Consider the following 17,901-nt stretch of genomic DNA (forward strand, 5'->3'; position numbering starts at 1 on the left):
TGGGGACAGGGCTTTTAGGAGGCGACCAAGGTTAAATGAAGTCATATGGGTGGTGTCCTAATCAGGTAAGTGTTGGTGGCCTCAAAAAGAAGAGGCCATACACTTCTTGCACGTGTGTGTGCTGACCAAAGGGCACGTCAAGGCACAGCGAGAAGGCCACAGCCTACAAGTCAGGAAGAGTCCTCACGAGAAACCGACCATGCTAGCAACTTGACCTTGGACTTCTAGCTTCAAAAACTACAAGAAATAAAGGTCTGTTATTTAAGCCACCCAGCATGTGGTATTTCGTTATGGCAGCCTGAGCAGACTTTTGAGACATGGGGTTTATTTCACGTAATCGCCCCCGAGCCCGACGGGGATGGTTCTCTTACTATGCCTATGATGTGGATGAAGAAACTAACGTCTAGAGATGCCTAAGGTCACACAGCCAGTCTGCAATGGAACTGGGATTGGAACTCTGGTGGTCTGGCTGCAGAGCCCTGTTCTTGACCCCTGTGGTTCCATCTCCCAGAGGGCCATGGGGCTTGGCACACAGCGGGGATTCAACAGTCCTAGAACTTCAGTCAGAGATGGCGAAGCAAACGCAATCCCGTGACCTGTCTGATGTGCACAGAGTGGGCGGCCAGTCTGCAGCACACCCACATTTATTCTCCTCGCCTTTACAACTACCTACTGATCACAAAAACACTTTTTTGTTTTTATTCCAGATGTGGCCTCAAAACTGTTCTCAGCGTAAGCCTCTAAGCAGCCAGTACAAACTGACGGGGGCTGGCTCTGAGTCACTCGCTCCGACGCTATTTGTTGAGCGCCTACGAGGCACCAGGCACTGTCACCGGGCAGCAAGGACTCAGCCCTTCACAACCAAGACCCGAGGTCCTTGCCCTCAGGGAAAGAGGTGGGGGAAAGACCAGCAAAACCTATAAGTGAAGAGACCAACTGTAACAAGAACAATCGAGCCTGAGAAGAGCCAGTGCTGATGCTGAAGACAGCGGAGGGGACCCACCTCGAATGGCTGCTCAAGGAAGGCCTGTGCGAAAAGGCAGACTGAGAAGAACGGGGCGAATGCGCACTACTGGGATCAGAAAACGTGAAATAGCTCTTAAAGAATTAGTTTACCTACTAAAGCTTCTCTCCATTGGGCTTATACGGAACTTTTTTTTAAGGCTTATTGCAATCTGACCACACGGAAAAGTGACAATGAAATAAGTCTTAATACAAAGTCTCACTGATGTGGATTGAGTGAACAAAAACAGACAAGTACAGAGACCCTAACTTCTAGAGCACCTGTGTCTACGAAACAGGTGGGAGAAACACATACTGACTGAACGGCAGACAAGTGCAATTTAGCAAAATACAAAAAAATAAGGGAAAATGCAAAACTTAGCGTTCTAGACACACATATGCTACTTTCCTACTTGCAATAGGTTTCATTTTGTGCTTTCCTTCTGTTTTATTTTTAAAGTTAAACATCTCAAAGAACCCATAAAACCACATTAAACTTTACAACAGAAATCTGGTTTAAGAGGCGGCATACGAAACTATACTCAATTGAATGGGTCACCACTGACGCTAGGGCAATGGTTTTCGAGCATTTTCTAAGCAGCACAAAGCTTCCTTCCAGTGAAATCTCTGCACAAGTCCAACACAGAGAGCGGCCAGCACCAGCCCTCGCCAGTCGGCCACGGCCTCAAGGACGCACTACAGGACAGTCTGATGGTCCAGCTCCTTTGCAAGGGCGACTCCTCCCACATCACGGCCTTGAGAATCCAGCCTCCTACGCTCCACCCCAACACACGGGGGGTCCTAGACTGGAAAATAACGTTTGCTGAAAAGTTCTGAAATCAATCAGCCCACCGCGTTCTTTCGGTTTCCACTTACAGAAAAGCAAGACACTGACGTAGGCTAGTTAATGTGCCACCTCATTTTCAAGCATAAACTTCTTTCCATAAAGAGTTTTACTTTCACAAAATAGTGGACAGGGCATTCCTCAAGGAACTGGCAGAGGTCAGGACAGGAGAGGGAGAAAACATGAAGCAGGAACAGTCGGCATACTGCTACTAGGAAAAAGGATACCGCTTAATACATCATTTTTCTAAGTTTCCTTATCCTAACTACTGCTTTCAAATGGCAATAAACACAAACATTCAGTCTGAAAACTTACTGGTTCTCCAAGTTTATCCAAGTTATCCAGGAAATATTTTACAGATTCACCCTGAAAACAAGAAGAAAATAAATAGTTATTAGGGCTTAGAGATGGAAGACTTTGTTACAACAGTTTATATTAAACTGTCTGGTTGTACACTTAATCCAAATCCAAACATACTCTGTTTAGTCACCAATTTCAGACTGAGCAGCTAACCCCACTAAAGACACATAAAATGTCTGTCTCTGTCAAAGTGCTGCAGCCTGGTGAGGCTCACAGAGTCTTTACAGAAGCGATACCCCAAGCACTCATCCATTCGGACAGGATCACATGTACGTGTTCCGATATATCTGTGTATCCAAAGGGAAGATGTAATTAAAAGGTGAAAACTGCTTTTGCGATACACATACAACTACAAGTCAGGTGGGATTATTTCTGTCTACATTTTTCAATCACGTTTATATCAAAAGCGAAGCAGGGATGAGGTGAGAACACCTAACAGGCAAGCGCCTAGACGGACACGCCTTTTTGCTCCTGAACCCTGAATAATGCTGCAGGCTTCACCTCTCTTCCCTACCTGAGTGATCAGTCTACTCTCTCTGAGCCCAGACTTCTATCAGACCTCAGGCAATTTCCAACATCTAAAGTGCATGAGAACACATTCCTAAGAGGAAATACTCGAACAAAGGACCGGCAGGGCTGTGTCTTGGAGTCTCCCAGGGTCCTCCCTGTCCTGCTGGGTTTCTACCAGCGCAGCACTTGTCCTGCCCGAGCTCCAGAAGGCAGTGCTTCTTTCACACAGAAGAGAATTCCCTGAAGACCTTGTCTGACTGCAGGTTCTGAGGGGGCATCTGAGGGGACAGGGGCGGGCACGTAATTCCTGCAATTCAGGTGATTTCTGGGACCACAGTTTTGAGTCACGAGGCCTTAAAGCGGCAGTTCTCAAGATTTTAGTCTCTGGATCCCTTCACACGTCTTAAAATTCTTCAGGATCCCGAAAAGACGTTGTTTAAGTGGGTTATGGTTACCAGTACTTACCACGTTAGAAAGTAAAACTGAGACACTGTAACAAATATTTATTAATTCATTTAAAAATATCAATAATAAACCCATTCACGTTAACATATTTTAGTGTAGCTTCATAAAAGCCAGTGAGACACTTCTGCTTCTGCATCTGAACTGCTACTACAGGTCGTTTCCGCTGTAGCATATGAAGATCTGGCCTCACAAAGAATGCTGATTGGAAAAGGGAGCATTTTGATAACCTTTGTAACTGTAGATATTTTTGTTTCTACACCAGAATTTGACAAATGGTAGTTTCTTGAAAGTGACGTCCCTGTGGAAGGGAAAGCCTACGGATGAACTTTCTGCACTTTTGTTACAGACACTAAAATTCACTGGTCTATCTTGTACTTTGAGTGGGTCTTTCACCCACCCACAATTTTGTAACACCAAGCGCTGATCACATGGAACATGGTGGGCAATTAAGTATACAGCTCTTCCAAATGTCGGCATGTTTCATGACATAATATTAAGAAAATCATATTCATTAACATCATAATGATCTCATAAGAAGCCTTAAGGCTTGGAAAGTTGACAACCTCACAGTGGTGGGCAGATACAAGTTTTCCTAAATTCTGATTTTCACTTGAAAGCTCAAATTTTATCAATGGCAACAAATACTGTTACTTTCCTTGAACTGGCAGGCTAAACTTCATTCATTTTCTAAAACAATGCCTGTCAAATGCCCAAGTCTGAGTAAGTTGATTGTTTCTTTCAAGTAGAAATGGTGTTCCACGAAAAATACAGTTAGTTCAGCTCACGTCACAACCAGTCACAAAAGTATTTTCCCTGGAGACCACAGTCCTGCTGCAGGAGCGTTTTCAGGGTGCCGCCCAAGCCAGCATATGGTGTAGTACAGAGCTGCTGAAACTGATTTAAAACAACTTTTACTGCTTAATCAAGGATCTCTTCAGTGAACCTGGTATGTGTGTCTTAAACTGCAGATGTAGAGCGGTGATGAATACACCAACTAGTAGTGTGTTTGGGGCTGATACCCCATCTGCGCTCAGGCACTGGCTGGCAACTGCAGCCCTGCTGTTCTGTTCTATCGGTGCGAGTGTCAGCTTAATGAAGGGAAAGAACATCTTAAGTGACACCCTCAAGAGTGCTGAACATGAAGACTCCTTTTAAAGGGTTTCTGGGATCCCCAGTGGTCCACGGACCACACTTGAGAACTGCTGCCTTAAAGCACATGGTGGCGAGCGCGTACACGGGCATGTGCTTGTGGTGGGCACGGGGGGGAAGGGGGGGTGGGGAGGCCTGGCTGCGATCTCCTGGTGACTGCGAAGGAGCAGCGGCAGATGAGTCTGCCTTCTTCTGGACCTGGAACATTCGTACAGTGTTTATAGCACCTAAAGATTTTTAGGTGCTATAAAAATCTTATATAAAAATCTTATATATTTTAGGTGCTATAAAAATCTTATATAAAAATATATAAGATTATAGCACCTAAAGATTTTTAAGAGAAGGGAAAAGAAAAAGCTTCCAAAAAATTCATTCTGGGGTAATGAAGAGATTATTTGGTCAAGCCTGTACAGGTACTTTGCATTATTTCATCCATTTTAATGAAAAACATAATATTTTTGGTTTTATGATGGACAACATATATAGGCCAAAGGGAATTTGGGCTTAATCTTTAAATAACATCAATATTTACTTATTGAGTTGTCTGTACAACCCAAATGAGGCTATATATTTAAAGTACTTTAAAAAGTAAAATTCAAACGAATATTACCAATCCTGTTACACTGAAGTATACACGGTAGAGTCTCTTGGACAAATGTGATAAAAAGTAGTCACTCTGTTTCTGTATGAGTAAGACTTACAGAACTGTTACCCTTTCAGTAATGTGCATATTGAATACTTACATAATGTTAAATACCTTAAATGAAATTCAGAACATTTCAGAAAGGTGTTTTTTTGTTTTTGTTTTGGTTTTTTTTTGCGGTACGCGGGCCTCTCACTGCTGTGGCCTCTCCCGTTGCGGAGCACAGGCTACGGACGCACAGGCTCAGCGGCCATGGCTCACGGGCCCAGCTGCTCCGCAGCACGTAGGATCCTCCCGGACCGGGGCACGAACCCGTGTCCCCTGCATCGGCAGGCGGACTCCCAACCACTGCGCCACCAGGGAAGCCCCAAAAAGGTGTTTTTTGACTGGTGTTATATGTTGCATTAATTGACTTTCCTTGATTTTAGAATTAGTAAAATTCACTGTAGAAAACTTGAAAATTAGAAAAAGGAACAAAGAAGGAAAGAGGCAATAATCATTAATTCCATCGTTCAGAAACAACTACAGTTAACGCTTGAAGAGATTGCCTTCCAATCACTTTTTGTATATTTAACACTGCTGAAATAATATAGACAACTCTGCATCCTTATTTTTCACTTACGTAACTGTAAGTACATTTTAATGGTCAAAATAATTCCCAGTATTTATATGCTAAAAAGTTAACTAAAACCGCTAATCTAATGTTGGATATTTGAGTTATTTCCACCTTTTAAATAAGGTTTTAATATTTTAAAAATAAATAATGTTGTGTAAACAGCTTTATGCGCTCTTGAATTACATTCTTAGTGATCTCAGAAGAATTACTAAGGCAAAGAGATCCAACGTTTTTAATACGCCTACTACTCACTGACACACAGGTCCTATTGATTCTCTCCTACACAACAGCTACAACACTGAGTATATGAATAGTGAAACTATGAGGACGAAAAATAAGCCAAGATCACAGGAGAGTGTCTTACAGATGCTTCTGTAATAAGCTAGAATGCGGACTCGCAGCGGCCCCACACTGTGCGGGCTGCTGCTCATCACTTTGGGACCCCAGAGCAAAGGAGCTCTGTGTGAAAGAGAAAATAACACGTTCCATATCCAAACTGACAATGAAGGTTCAACTACACAAAAATTTACTTCAATTAATATTGCTGTTTAACTAATGGTCAAATAAACGAAGGTTAAAGTAACCCTAAGATGAACATATTATCAAAAGCAGCAAGCCTTTCCCCCTTTAAGAGCTAAACGCTTACACCGAACCCACCATTTCTGAGGGTGTTGGGAAACTGGTATACTCATTCTAGCGACCTTGCAAGTTCACACAAACTGTTTAGAGAGTACGAGTAGTATAAAGCTTTTCATGAACTTTTGCATATTCTAAGGAATTTACTGAACATAAAACGACACAAACAAAACGATATTTTACTTGATGCTACCTATAATAGCAAGATTTGGAAGTTTATTTTCCCACTTATTACGGGAATGAGTTAATAAATTTTGGCACACTAACGTAACAACATAGTATAAGTCATCAGGTAACAATTATTTCGATACAATCGCTACATATGAAATATGTATGCTGTTAAGAGCTCAATTAAAGCAGGGGCTGACACAGCTAAGCTCCGCAACCCCTTACCCGACCCACACGCTGCTCGTATGCTCACCCCTACACCCACCTGGCAGCAAAACCTGACCTCAAGCGGCTGAGGCTCCTTGTATAGTCTTTATTTCTCCTACTTAGTGAAACTGTTCAAATGTTTTGCTGCAAAAGAAGTGTGGAGGGACTTCCCTGCTGGTCCAGTGGTAAAGAATCCGCCTTGCAATGAATGCAGGGGACGCGGGTTCGATCCCTAGTCGGGAACTAAGATCCCACGCGCCCTGGAGCCCACACGCCACAGATACAGAGCCCAGGCGCCATGGAGTCTGCGCAGCACAGCTAGAGAGAAGCCCGCGCACCACAACGAAGAGCCCACGCACCGCAATGAAAGATCCCACATGCCGCGACTAAGACCCGACGCAGCCAAAAAATTATAATAGAAAGTAATAATAAGTAAATAAATAGAAAAACAAAAGAAGTGTGGAGATTACGTAATAAACAGTACATGCATTATATTATCTATCTGTAATCCAAAAAATTCTTAATGCCATTAATAAATGTGGACTCGGGGATTTATGATAAGAATAGTTCTGCATTACATATGCTTTGATTTTCGCTATTTAAAATATGGACAAGGTAACTTTGCACTTCTGTGAGTGACTATATTCTCTTTTCAAAAAAGGAAAAAAGGAAAAATCATCCCTATTTGTTCTTCTCTTGGTATTACAATACAAATATAAAAAAGTATTTAGAAAGTTCTTTTCACTGAAGCTTCCTGATTTAACTGCATTCCCTAAGAGGGAATCTTAGATCTTTGGGGTTCAAATTATTACATACCTTTGTTTATTAGGAATTCATCATCTCACCAAAATCAAATAATAAAACACAAATATGCACGTGCTCCTGTTATTAAGTTTCAGCTTCTACTGAAGAAAGTTTCATCAGTGTAATTTACAAAGTCCTTTGTGCACTTGAGACTGTATAAAATCTAAATAAAAACATTTTAATACATTTCACACATTTAAATGCGTGGATTATCCCTAATATTTTAAGTCCTAAATAAAGTCCCCTTTGCCTTCTCCCCCATCACCCGGCCAGGACTCAAGGATTATAAATGCTCTAAAATATTATTCCTAAGAAAAACACATTTTGGTTTAAAATAACTCCTCAAAAAAAAGCTATTTACATCATAGGTGATACTACTAATCCTTGCATTAGTGAGAAAACTGAAAGTGGGAGACATAAGAATAATCTTAATCATCTTTTAATGCACGTGGTGGTAACTCTTACTGTTAAGAGATGAAGTTTAGCCAAATGAACCTATTCTGAAACAAAACAGTTTTAAACACACACATGCAAACGCACACGTGCATATGCGAACACACACATGCTATAAAAGGATGAATACTTTTCTGAATTAGGTAATTTAAGGGAAATTTCTTTTTTTTTTTTTTTTTGCTGTACGCGGGCCTCTCACTGTCGTGGCCTCTCCCGTTGCGGAGCACAGGCTCCGGACGCGCAGGCTCAGCGGCCATGGCTCACGGGCCCAGCTGCTCTGCGGCATGTGGGATCTTCCCGGACCGGGGCACAAACCCGTGTCCCCTGCATCGGCAGGTGGACTCTCAACCACTGCGCCACCAGGGAAGCCCTAAGGGAAATTTCTTACAGTAGCTTTAAAGACCTTTTACTGGGGAAAAAAAAAAAAGAGAGAGAGAGAGAGAGAAATCTTTCACAACCTCAAAAAACAAAAAAACCCCACCAAACTAAAAAATATAAAATGTGTGTTATTTGCAACTGAACCATGAAGGACATAGAAAGTGAATAACGGCATCTCTGTTCTCAGTAACCGAGAGCTTCTGCCCTGGCCTTTTGTCTGAGCGTTAGGCCCTCATGCAAATCGGATACCTCGCTCAGTGCCTGGCACCTGGCGGCCTGGCTCCCTCCTCCCCAAGTGTCCGGTGAATGAAGTGTGACTAACCAGGGGGTGATTCCCCTCAAATCCTTTTCCCTAACCGGTTCAGAGGTGATCGGAAGTCTTCTGGTTGTCTAATATTAACACTAAATCTAGTCCTTTCCCTAACACTGAGCCATCTGCAAGTCTCTAGACTTGTCTGGGCCTCAATTTAACCGTCAGTAAAACGAGGAAGTCGCGTGGTTCAATGCATAATCACCAGAGCTCTGTCTGCCCTAGGCAACAATTTCAGTTTGTACAATTGATTTAAATTTAAGTTCTTCTTTCCTTTATCTACGTGCCTGTTACCCTTAAAGTCACTTTTGTTGTGACTCATTATTCAGGTTGTGTTGCTTAGTCTCCTGGCTAACACAGAAGTAAACAATTTCATGTATCAGGCAAGAAAGACCATGGGTTTAAGACTCACTCTTTGTTGGTTATGACTTGAGAGCTATTGTAACTCTCCACAGTATGATTTATGTTACGGAAGGGAATTTTTAATAAAATTCCAAAGAAAAGCCATTTCGCACTTACGACTTTTTAAGTTTCAGATGTTTTAGGTCATCCCTTAGTTCTTTTTCTCTGTTTGAAATGCTGAGATAACTTTCTAGTTACCGAAGCAAGGCTGAAGCGTCCGCAGTGGCGCGGCACTCCTGAAGTTTCCGTACTTCCTTAACCTGTGGATGTTTGGGTTCTGCCTAAACAAGGGCAGAGCAGCCAGTGGGCCTGGGTTCTACTCGCAAGACAGGCTCTGCTACTGACAAAGCCAGGGAACCCTGGTGAAGTTAACTCAAGGACAAAATAAAATGACATGATATTAATTTGTGTCAGCTTTGCAGAGCTGAGCCTAAACTAGGAATGGCTTCAATGTCGTCCCCATTTACAAGAGTCATGTGTTAGAAAGACTGTCTTTGCTTGCAGAGACAAAACGGGTCAGGGACCCTGAGTTTGAAGGTAACAGAAGAGCTGAGAACACAAATTAGAAAATAACTTCTATTAAACAAATGTGTAATTATAGGGATACCTGGCAGTTTATTGGCCCAGTTATCAAACAAGTGACAGATTTATTCAGCACCCTCTTGTGCACGGCTAAAATATATACAGGACAGGATTTAGAATGTACTACTTTAAAAGGATGTGGAGGGGCTGCCCTGGTGGCGCAGTGGTTAAGAATCCGCCTGCCAGCGCAGGGGACACGGGTTCGAGCCCTGGACCGAGAAGATCCCACATGCCACGGAGCAACTAAGCCCGTGCGCCACAACTACTGAGCCTGTGCTCTAAAGCCTGCGAGCCACAACTACTGAGCCTGCGTGCCACAACTACTGAAGCCCTTGCGCCTAGAGCCTGTGCTCCGCAACAAGAGAAGCCACCGCAATGAGAAGCCTGCGCACCACAACGAAGGGTAGCCCGCACTCGCCGCAACTAGAGAAAGCCCGTGCGCAGCAACAAAGACCCAAAGCAGCCAAAAATAAATAAATTAATTTAAAAAAAAAAAGGATGTGGAATTTCAGCTAGATAGCCAAAGAATACACAAGAAGAAATTATCTGCTTTTTAAGAAGAATATACTCATTTACTGGCAGCTTTATAGCAACAGGAAGGGGACAACTCTACTTAAACAATATAGGTACAATCTAGAGGAGATTTTAACTTCAAAGTCTTATTTAAATTTCTAAGGTCTATAGAGATAAGGATCAACTTCAGATATTTTAAAAGCAAGGCATACATATTCTAGAAAGCAGTTTGGTAATCTGTAACAGGGGCTGTAGAAACGGCCCAGGCCCTAGAGCTGCAGGAGTAGCACAGGAGCGGAGCGGATGCCACTGCGGCAGAGGGGGAGCCACTGGGGCGCTCCCTTCTTGTGTTTCATATATTCTAGCCCAGGGTCCTCCAACCATGACCTGTAGGCCAGACCCAGCCCACTGTCTGTGTTTGTGTGGCCCATCTAAGGAGTTTGGAAAAAAATAAAATTAAAAGACTACTTCATGATATCTGAAAATGATATGAAATTCAAATTTCAGTGTCCATAAATAACACCGCATCGGAGCACAGCCGTGCTCATCGGTTTATGTCCTTACTGTCTACAGCTGCTTCCTGGCCGCCGCCAGGAGAGCAGTCGTGACAGGCCACGCGTGGTGCTCTTCACTCTGCACCACGAACTGCACGGACGCAGTTATAACGTGAAAATGTTTCAAGTGTCATCAGTAGTGCAATACCACGACTTTTTGTTTTTTTATTATTACTAGTGCACGTCCAGCAAAACAAGCAGAAAAGAAGAGGACTTTGTGTCGCGCTTTCAAGGCACAATGGAATATGGATCATTTTGATATCAAATGAGATGGCAAAGCCCCGTGTTTATTACGCAATGACCCTACAACTGCGCTAAAAGTACACACGGACATCAACACTACCAGACAAACACTCTGCAAAATAATCCCAACTCCTACAGAAAAGCAATAGTCAGAAAAATTACAAAACTTTATATGGAATAGCTCATCACAGAATTTCTTCACAAGAGGGAAAAAACGAAAATGAGACGGCAGCTGATAGCTGACAAGTTTCCAAGGAGTTCGCATTTGTTAGCCAAGCAAGGACTGCCACGGACTGCTCAGCGGTTGTGTACTCAAGGGATCAATGCCAAGGGTGAAGTGACTGAAGAATAAGCCTGTATAAACAGGCTGTGTGGAAGAACTACAGATGAGGATATTTTCAAGGAAGCTGAGCAAACACTACATCAGCACAACCTGAATTGGGACGTGTACTACAACTGACGGTGGTAAAAATGTGGGGAGAAGAAAAAGGACACATTTACAAAGACTGTGAAGATGGTTACATCATGTATTCTTCACCAGCAGGGACTCTGTAGGAAATACATTAAATCTATATTGTTACTGAACCAGTATTGTTAACAACGAATTTAATTCACTCTCATGGACTTGACCATCACCAGCTCCGTGAATTTCTGTCAGAAACAGAAGCTGAATATGCTGATTTGCCCTATTACACCAGTTCGATGTCTTGGCAGAGGTAAGTTTTTACTGAGATTTTCTGAACTAATGGATGAAATCGAATTTTTTTCTGAACAAGAACCACCTTCAACCACTAATGCAGAACACTGAATGGCTTTTCAAAATCAGCTTTAGGGAAGACTTGATTACATTTCATAATGAATTCAATACAAAACTAAAAGGCAAAACGGTTTTTTGCAAACTTTATACTGTGGTAAAATCATGTTGACAATTAGTGTTACTGGAATCATAAGCAATGTCCAACTGCTTTATACCCTTTCTTTGCTGTCAAGTTAAAACAGTAGGCCTCCATTCTCATGCAAATGTGCAGCAGATATACATTTCTAAAGTCAAACTACAGTTCCAGTAACATCTTTCAGACCATAATACAAGTGTAAAAAAAAATCCATACTTCAAAATCCATTTAACTGTGCAACGACTGGAAATGGTAAACCTGCAATGTAAATGACATGCCCAGAGGCAAACACCAGGAACAAGCTAACAGAATTCTCTAAATGTCTTCCAAGCAAAGTCTATGCTCAATTAAAACCAGATGCTTGGGTTTCCCTGGTGGCACAGTGGCTAAGAATCCACCTGCCAATGTAGGAGGCACGGGTTTGAGCCCTGGTCCGGGAAGATCCCATATGCCACGGAGCAATGAAGCCCCGTGCGCCACAACTACTGAGCCTGCGCTCTAGAGCCCTCGAGCCACAACTACTGGGCCCATGTGCCACAACTACTGAAGCCTGCACGCCTAGAGCCTGTGCTCCGCAACAGGAGAAGCCACTGCAATGAGAAGCCCGCGCACTGCAACGAAGAGTAGCCCCCGCTCGCCGCAACTAGAGAAAGCCTGCGCGCAGCAATGAAGACCCAACACAGCCAAAAATAAATAAATAAATAAAATAAAAATTAAAAACAAAACAAAACAAAAAAACTCCCCCAAATGCTCACTAGGCAGTACCCATCTGTGTGCAAAGACACTTCCAAGGGCGGAACGTGTAAAATCGTTAATGGATGAACATTTGCACCTGACTGTGATAACAGGGAACACCAAAACCCTGAACCCTACTTAAGCAAAATGTTATCCCCTTCCAAAAGAATCCAATTCTTCTCATTAGTAAACCTATACTACAAAAAAACGTAGGCAACTTTATTATGTTCTGAATTGCGTCAATAAAAAAATCTGTGCAAACCTGAACTCTCTCCTGTTACACTGATTTTGTCTCCTGGCACGTGACGTCTAAAGTGTCACACCACCTGGCCCTTTACAGAAAGCCTCTGACTCCTGTGCTAGCCAAGCGCTTCTTCATCTTGGCAGTGCCTCAGAACCACCTAACGCGCTCCTTAGAGACAAAGATCCCCAGGCCCACCACAACTCCACCAAACCAAACTTTTCCGAAGGCCCACGAGACATGGTTCTGAGGGGCCGGCTCTAGCATCAGCTCAGATCTGCACAGACAGCAGATTTTATTCAAAACTGGATTTTATATTAATTTTACCTTTTGATACTGATTATATCAAATCAGCTAGGGTTTTTATTAAAAGCTTTGTAAAAATGCCAAGAATATTAAGAATCCAGATCAGAAACTTATTTAGCTTCTTCATCTTATTACAAAAGTAGGTTTCAAGCAATATTTACTTGAGTTCAACTAGGTCTCACATGAAAAGCATCAGGCCTCCATTTGACATATTTGAATTGTGACATAAACAGCAGAATTAGCTGTTTATGCTAATAGCTTTCTTTCTCTCTCTCTCTTTTTTTTTTTGTGGTACACGGGCCTCTCACCGTCGTGGCCTCTCCCGTTGCGGAGCAGAGGCTCCGGATGCGCAGGCTCAGCGGCCATGGCTCACAGGCCCAGCCGCTCAGCGGCATGTGGGATCTTCCCGGACCGGGGCACGAACCCACGTCCCCTGCATCGGCAGGCAGACTCTCAACCACTGCGCCACCAGGGAAGCCCTCTTTCTCTTTTTTAAAAACTGATTTGGTGATTCAGACACACTTTATTTCCTGTGTTACTACAGTGCTAGCAGCCTTCCTCTCCATATTCCTAGAGCCCATTTTCAAATGTCCAACAGCCTTCAAAACTTAACTCCCAGAGATTTTTGTGGTTAAAAATTAATGCACCTGGTACTCTAGCTGTAACACTGTTAAGCAGCTAAAAAAAGCATAAATGAGAACAAGTATTAGAACTGCTACTTATATTTTAGCAATAGGACCCTAATGAACTTAAAACCTCAATCAAACTTATAAAATTATTTTGCTTCTGCAACAGACACTGAAACTTTGCATGACAGGTAAATAAAGCAATGCAAAGTGTTTAATAAGGAGCACATAAGGAGCACTATCTTTTTACCTGGTAAACAGGTGAAAATTACACTGTGGAATGAAAAAAGAGGTAACAGAATTCCATCAAATGCAAACTATAAGTAATGCAGTGGATTTCAGTTTGCTACTAAAATGAACTACTGTTGCTTAATCTTGTAAAATGTCTGGAATTTAACTGCAGGCTTATTAGGTATGACTATAAATGGCAGAAAATCCACTGTGAAGAAGTAAGTCAATTAGAAAGAAAGAAGTGAATTAAAAAGCATCCCGGGCTTCCCTGGTGGCACAGTGGTTAAGAATCCACCTGCCAATGCAGGGGACACGGGTTCGAGCCCTGGTCCAGGAAGATCCCATGTGCCGCGGAGCAACTAAGCCCGTGCGCCACAACTACTGAGCCTGCGCTCTAGAGCCCGCTAGTCACAACTACAGAAGCCTACACACCTAGAGCCCGTGCTCTGCAACAAGAGAAGCCACCGCAATGAGAAACCTGCGCAGCACAACGAAGAGTAGACCCCACTCGCCGCAACTAGAGAAAGCCCGCGCGCAGCAAGGAAGACCCAACGCAGCCAAAAAAAGGAAAAAAAGCATCCCATTTTTATGTGTGGAGGTCCTTTTAGTTATGAGATTAGCATTACCTAAAATAGTTTTTTAAGAGTAAACATATTTCTTGAGAGTACAAGAAATATTAAAATTCAAAGAAAATCTATATTACCAAGACAATTAAGCAGTGAGAAATTTTCTTTTGAAATCTAAGTATACATGTGATTCTGAAAATGATGGCATAACTCGAAGTTAATATCCAGTTTCTCTTTATATAGAGAAGCAACCACTAGCCAAGTACTACAAACAACAAACACTTCCTGAAGTACTAGTAAACTACAGAACAGAGGTCTGTGTTCTAAAATAGCTAAATGCAACCGTTTAAAGTGGTTCACACCCTTGCCATGCACTTTAAGTCCTTCCATTTGCAAATTTGGAATATTCAAAGAGGAAAAGGAATCAAGACATAAAATTACAAATCTGTTTACTCTTTAAACTGGTTACAACTGTGAACTCAACTGCCGTATGGTGCTGCCCTGATTGCCGTAGCAAGGTTTCTGTATACCTATAACATGCCTTTAATTTTCATCAGTCTTATAATCCCAAAACTAAGCCAGGTAGAAATGTTCTCTGAATATTCATTAGGCAGGCTTCACTATGCATATATTTGGAGAACATCTATTCAATAGGAAACTAATTAACTTGCCTTTAAAAGTGACCTAGAAGTACGGTTGTTTTTTTTTTAATCAATAATTCATATTTTGTATACACTTGTAATTTCAGCCCTGCAAATATCCTGGTGAAGCCACATCTAAATAAGGAGGCTTTAAATATTCTATGAATAGACTCTGTGTAGTGTAAGCCTTTCCATCTAGCATTTACTTATATATAAGGTTTACAGCAAAAATTAAATGCCAAATAAGTAAGGTACAAAATGGAAATATTTGAGGTCAAAGCTGGCTAATGAATCCAGACTCCTCCTTTCAATAAGGACGTGGCTAGTAATAAAGACAGAAGGCAATACTTCTTACTGGATGGGTTCTGGGTCTTTTTTCCTTAGTTTTTATTTCAAAATAAACTACAATGGAGCGGCTGGCGAGCCCACACACAGGGTAGGCATGAGACGCTCCTGGTGCTCAGGCCCTCGCCACGAACAGCCTCACTTCTGCGTTCATCCGCCTGCCCTTCCAACATTCTTGTTTTGCCTGGTCCTCACAAAGGACCCATTTTACTATTTCTTATCTTTGAGATGACCTACCTTTTTTTCTTTTTTAATGACTTTCTCTATTCATTTTTCTCTGGACAAAAACATTGTAAGGTATTGAAGTGACACACAGCACATGTTTAATAAGGGGATACTGTCATCTTTATCACTGAAGCATAAAGTACTACCACTCATGCCTGTTCTTTGGTTCACAAGGAGAAAGACAGTATTTACTTATATTCAAAGAAATACAAGCTATTTTCTTTTGCTCTGTAGACAGGTCAAAATTAAGTAGCCTCCAACTGAATGCACTTCCAAATTTCTTGCTGGCATTTTCTATGTACGTCACTCAAAACTCCCAAAAGAGCCAAAACTAGTCAGTTACGTTAAAAACCATCCAAACATTTGAAAATATTTTTCAAATTAAATAGCTCTCCAAACTAAGATAGTTTATAATAGCCTAAACAGAATTTCAGAAAGAATACCTCTAAACAGTTAGTTTCAGATTTTTCTTGCATATAAGCTATAAAAACAAACTAGTGCACGATATTAGTAATAAGAAATTTTTGGAAAGAAGTTAACACTTTATTTTGTAAATTGCCGTTTTCTTGCCACTGCTCACAAATTAATAAATTCTTTTTTATATCAAGTTTTCTAATTAGACTTATCACCAAAATGATTTAAAGCCAATGATCTTAGTTTTCTAAGAGTACTCCTGTCGCCCCACCAAATTCCAGTTGACATATAACACAAAAGGTAAATGCAGTTTAATAATTCTACTACAGATGTCACAAAAAAGAAGGCCTTTATTTTATTAAAATGCTTCATCCTGAAGAGACAGAAAAAAGAGTTTGGCCATATGTCTAATAAGCATTTATAGGTGCTTATGTCTTACACTTATATGCTGCTCAACTTTGTTATCTTAAAGTATCAATTATTTTCAAAACCCTATATAAGAATTACAGCCGCTTCTTTAAAATACAGGTTTCAGAGTGGCAGCCAGCATTTCTTTATAAAATCTTATTCCCTGAAAAATCAGACACACATTTTAAGTGTGAGGAAGGAGCTGAACACCGCAGAGGCGGGCTAGCTCTGACACGGTGTACGGTGCTGCTCACTACGGCAGCAACGTGGCACGATTTACCGAATATTTATTCCAGGTTACTATTTACCACCCTACTACTCATAAATACGTATATATGAAAGAATTTTCCATGTAAGTCAAAAACGCACATCCATTTCTAGAAGAATGCCTTACCAGTCCTCTGAGAAAAATCACCTCCTCCAAGAAATGCTAATGGCACAACATTAAATGAACAGGAGAGAAAACTGTACAAAACTACAGAAAAGTTTAACTCAACAGCCAACAGTGTATTCAAATGCTGGAGGAAAATACACCCAACTGTCAACGCAGATGGCTCGGGGTGGAGGGTGGTGGCCAGCTAGGCGACACCCTACAGTGGGCGCACACACGTTTTAAAATCTAAATTTTAAAAAAAAGCTAATTTAGATCCTGGAGCCCATTTCAAATCAAAAAACAAAAACAGCTTCCCTGTTTTTCAGTTTTCGCATAATGATAACACTAAAAAGCTTAGAGTTTTGAACCCTTAAAAATTCCTCAAAGTTAAAATACTTTTTTGAAAAGGGTCAATCATACACAATCCCAACAGCATATAAAGAAATGTCTCGAATTCTAAAAGAAATGACCTCAGTTGTTAAAAAAAAAAAGAATGTGCAGTTTTCCAACATAAGACATAACTTCCCAAATATAGTTTCAATTCCCCTGCTATCTAAATAGAGGGGCTCATACAAGCACTTTTTAACACCCAGAAGTCCTTGTGAACGGACACCAGATGGAAAGCTCTGCTCTGGGCCGATGTGCTGCAATGCATCTTGAAATCCCCACAACTCAAACATTACGCAATAATCCACGTTAATTAACAAAGTAATTCTATGCCTAAGATCACAGCAGGTGACAGGAAAACCCAGACTTCGATGGATTTCACATTCAAGCCATCACCCCAAACTCTCGGCGGCAGAGAAGCTCCGCACGCCACCCCTCACCTCCGATCAATCAGGTCAGACAGCAAAGACACATGCAGCCTGGAATGTTTTACATGTTGATGAATGTGGGTAACAGCTCATAACGTGTGCTGGAGTATCAATTCCTGTTTCTAAGTCACTACGGGGCTAATGTGTTATTAAGGGGCACAGGGAAGCACAGCAGTAATTATGACTGTCACACCCAAACTAGCTACGACCTTAACCCTGATGGATCTGGGTTTTATGTACAAA

General features: G+C 41.7%; 1 protein-coding gene across 3 annotated transcripts in view; it reads right to left on the reverse strand.

The window, feature by feature from the left end:
- The window catches only part of GNA13 (G protein subunit alpha 13), a 39,730-nt gene that overhangs the window by 7,046 nt on the left and 14,783 nt on the right, over positions 1-17,901 (reverse strand). For all 3 annotated transcript variants that reach the window (XM_060133445.1, XM_060133446.1, XM_060133447.1), the window contains exon 3: positions 2,162-2,212. In XM_060133445.1, the coding sequence (XP_059989428.1) occupies positions 2,162-2,212 (51 nt within the window). The remainder of the gene's footprint in view (positions 1-2,161; positions 2,213-17,901) is intronic.

The sequence above is a fragment of the Lagenorhynchus albirostris genome, chromosome 20 (assembly GCF_949774975.1).
Source record: "Lagenorhynchus albirostris chromosome 20, mLagAlb1.1, whole genome shotgun sequence".
NCBI lineage: Eukaryota > Metazoa > Chordata > Mammalia > Artiodactyla > Delphinidae > Lagenorhynchus > Lagenorhynchus albirostris.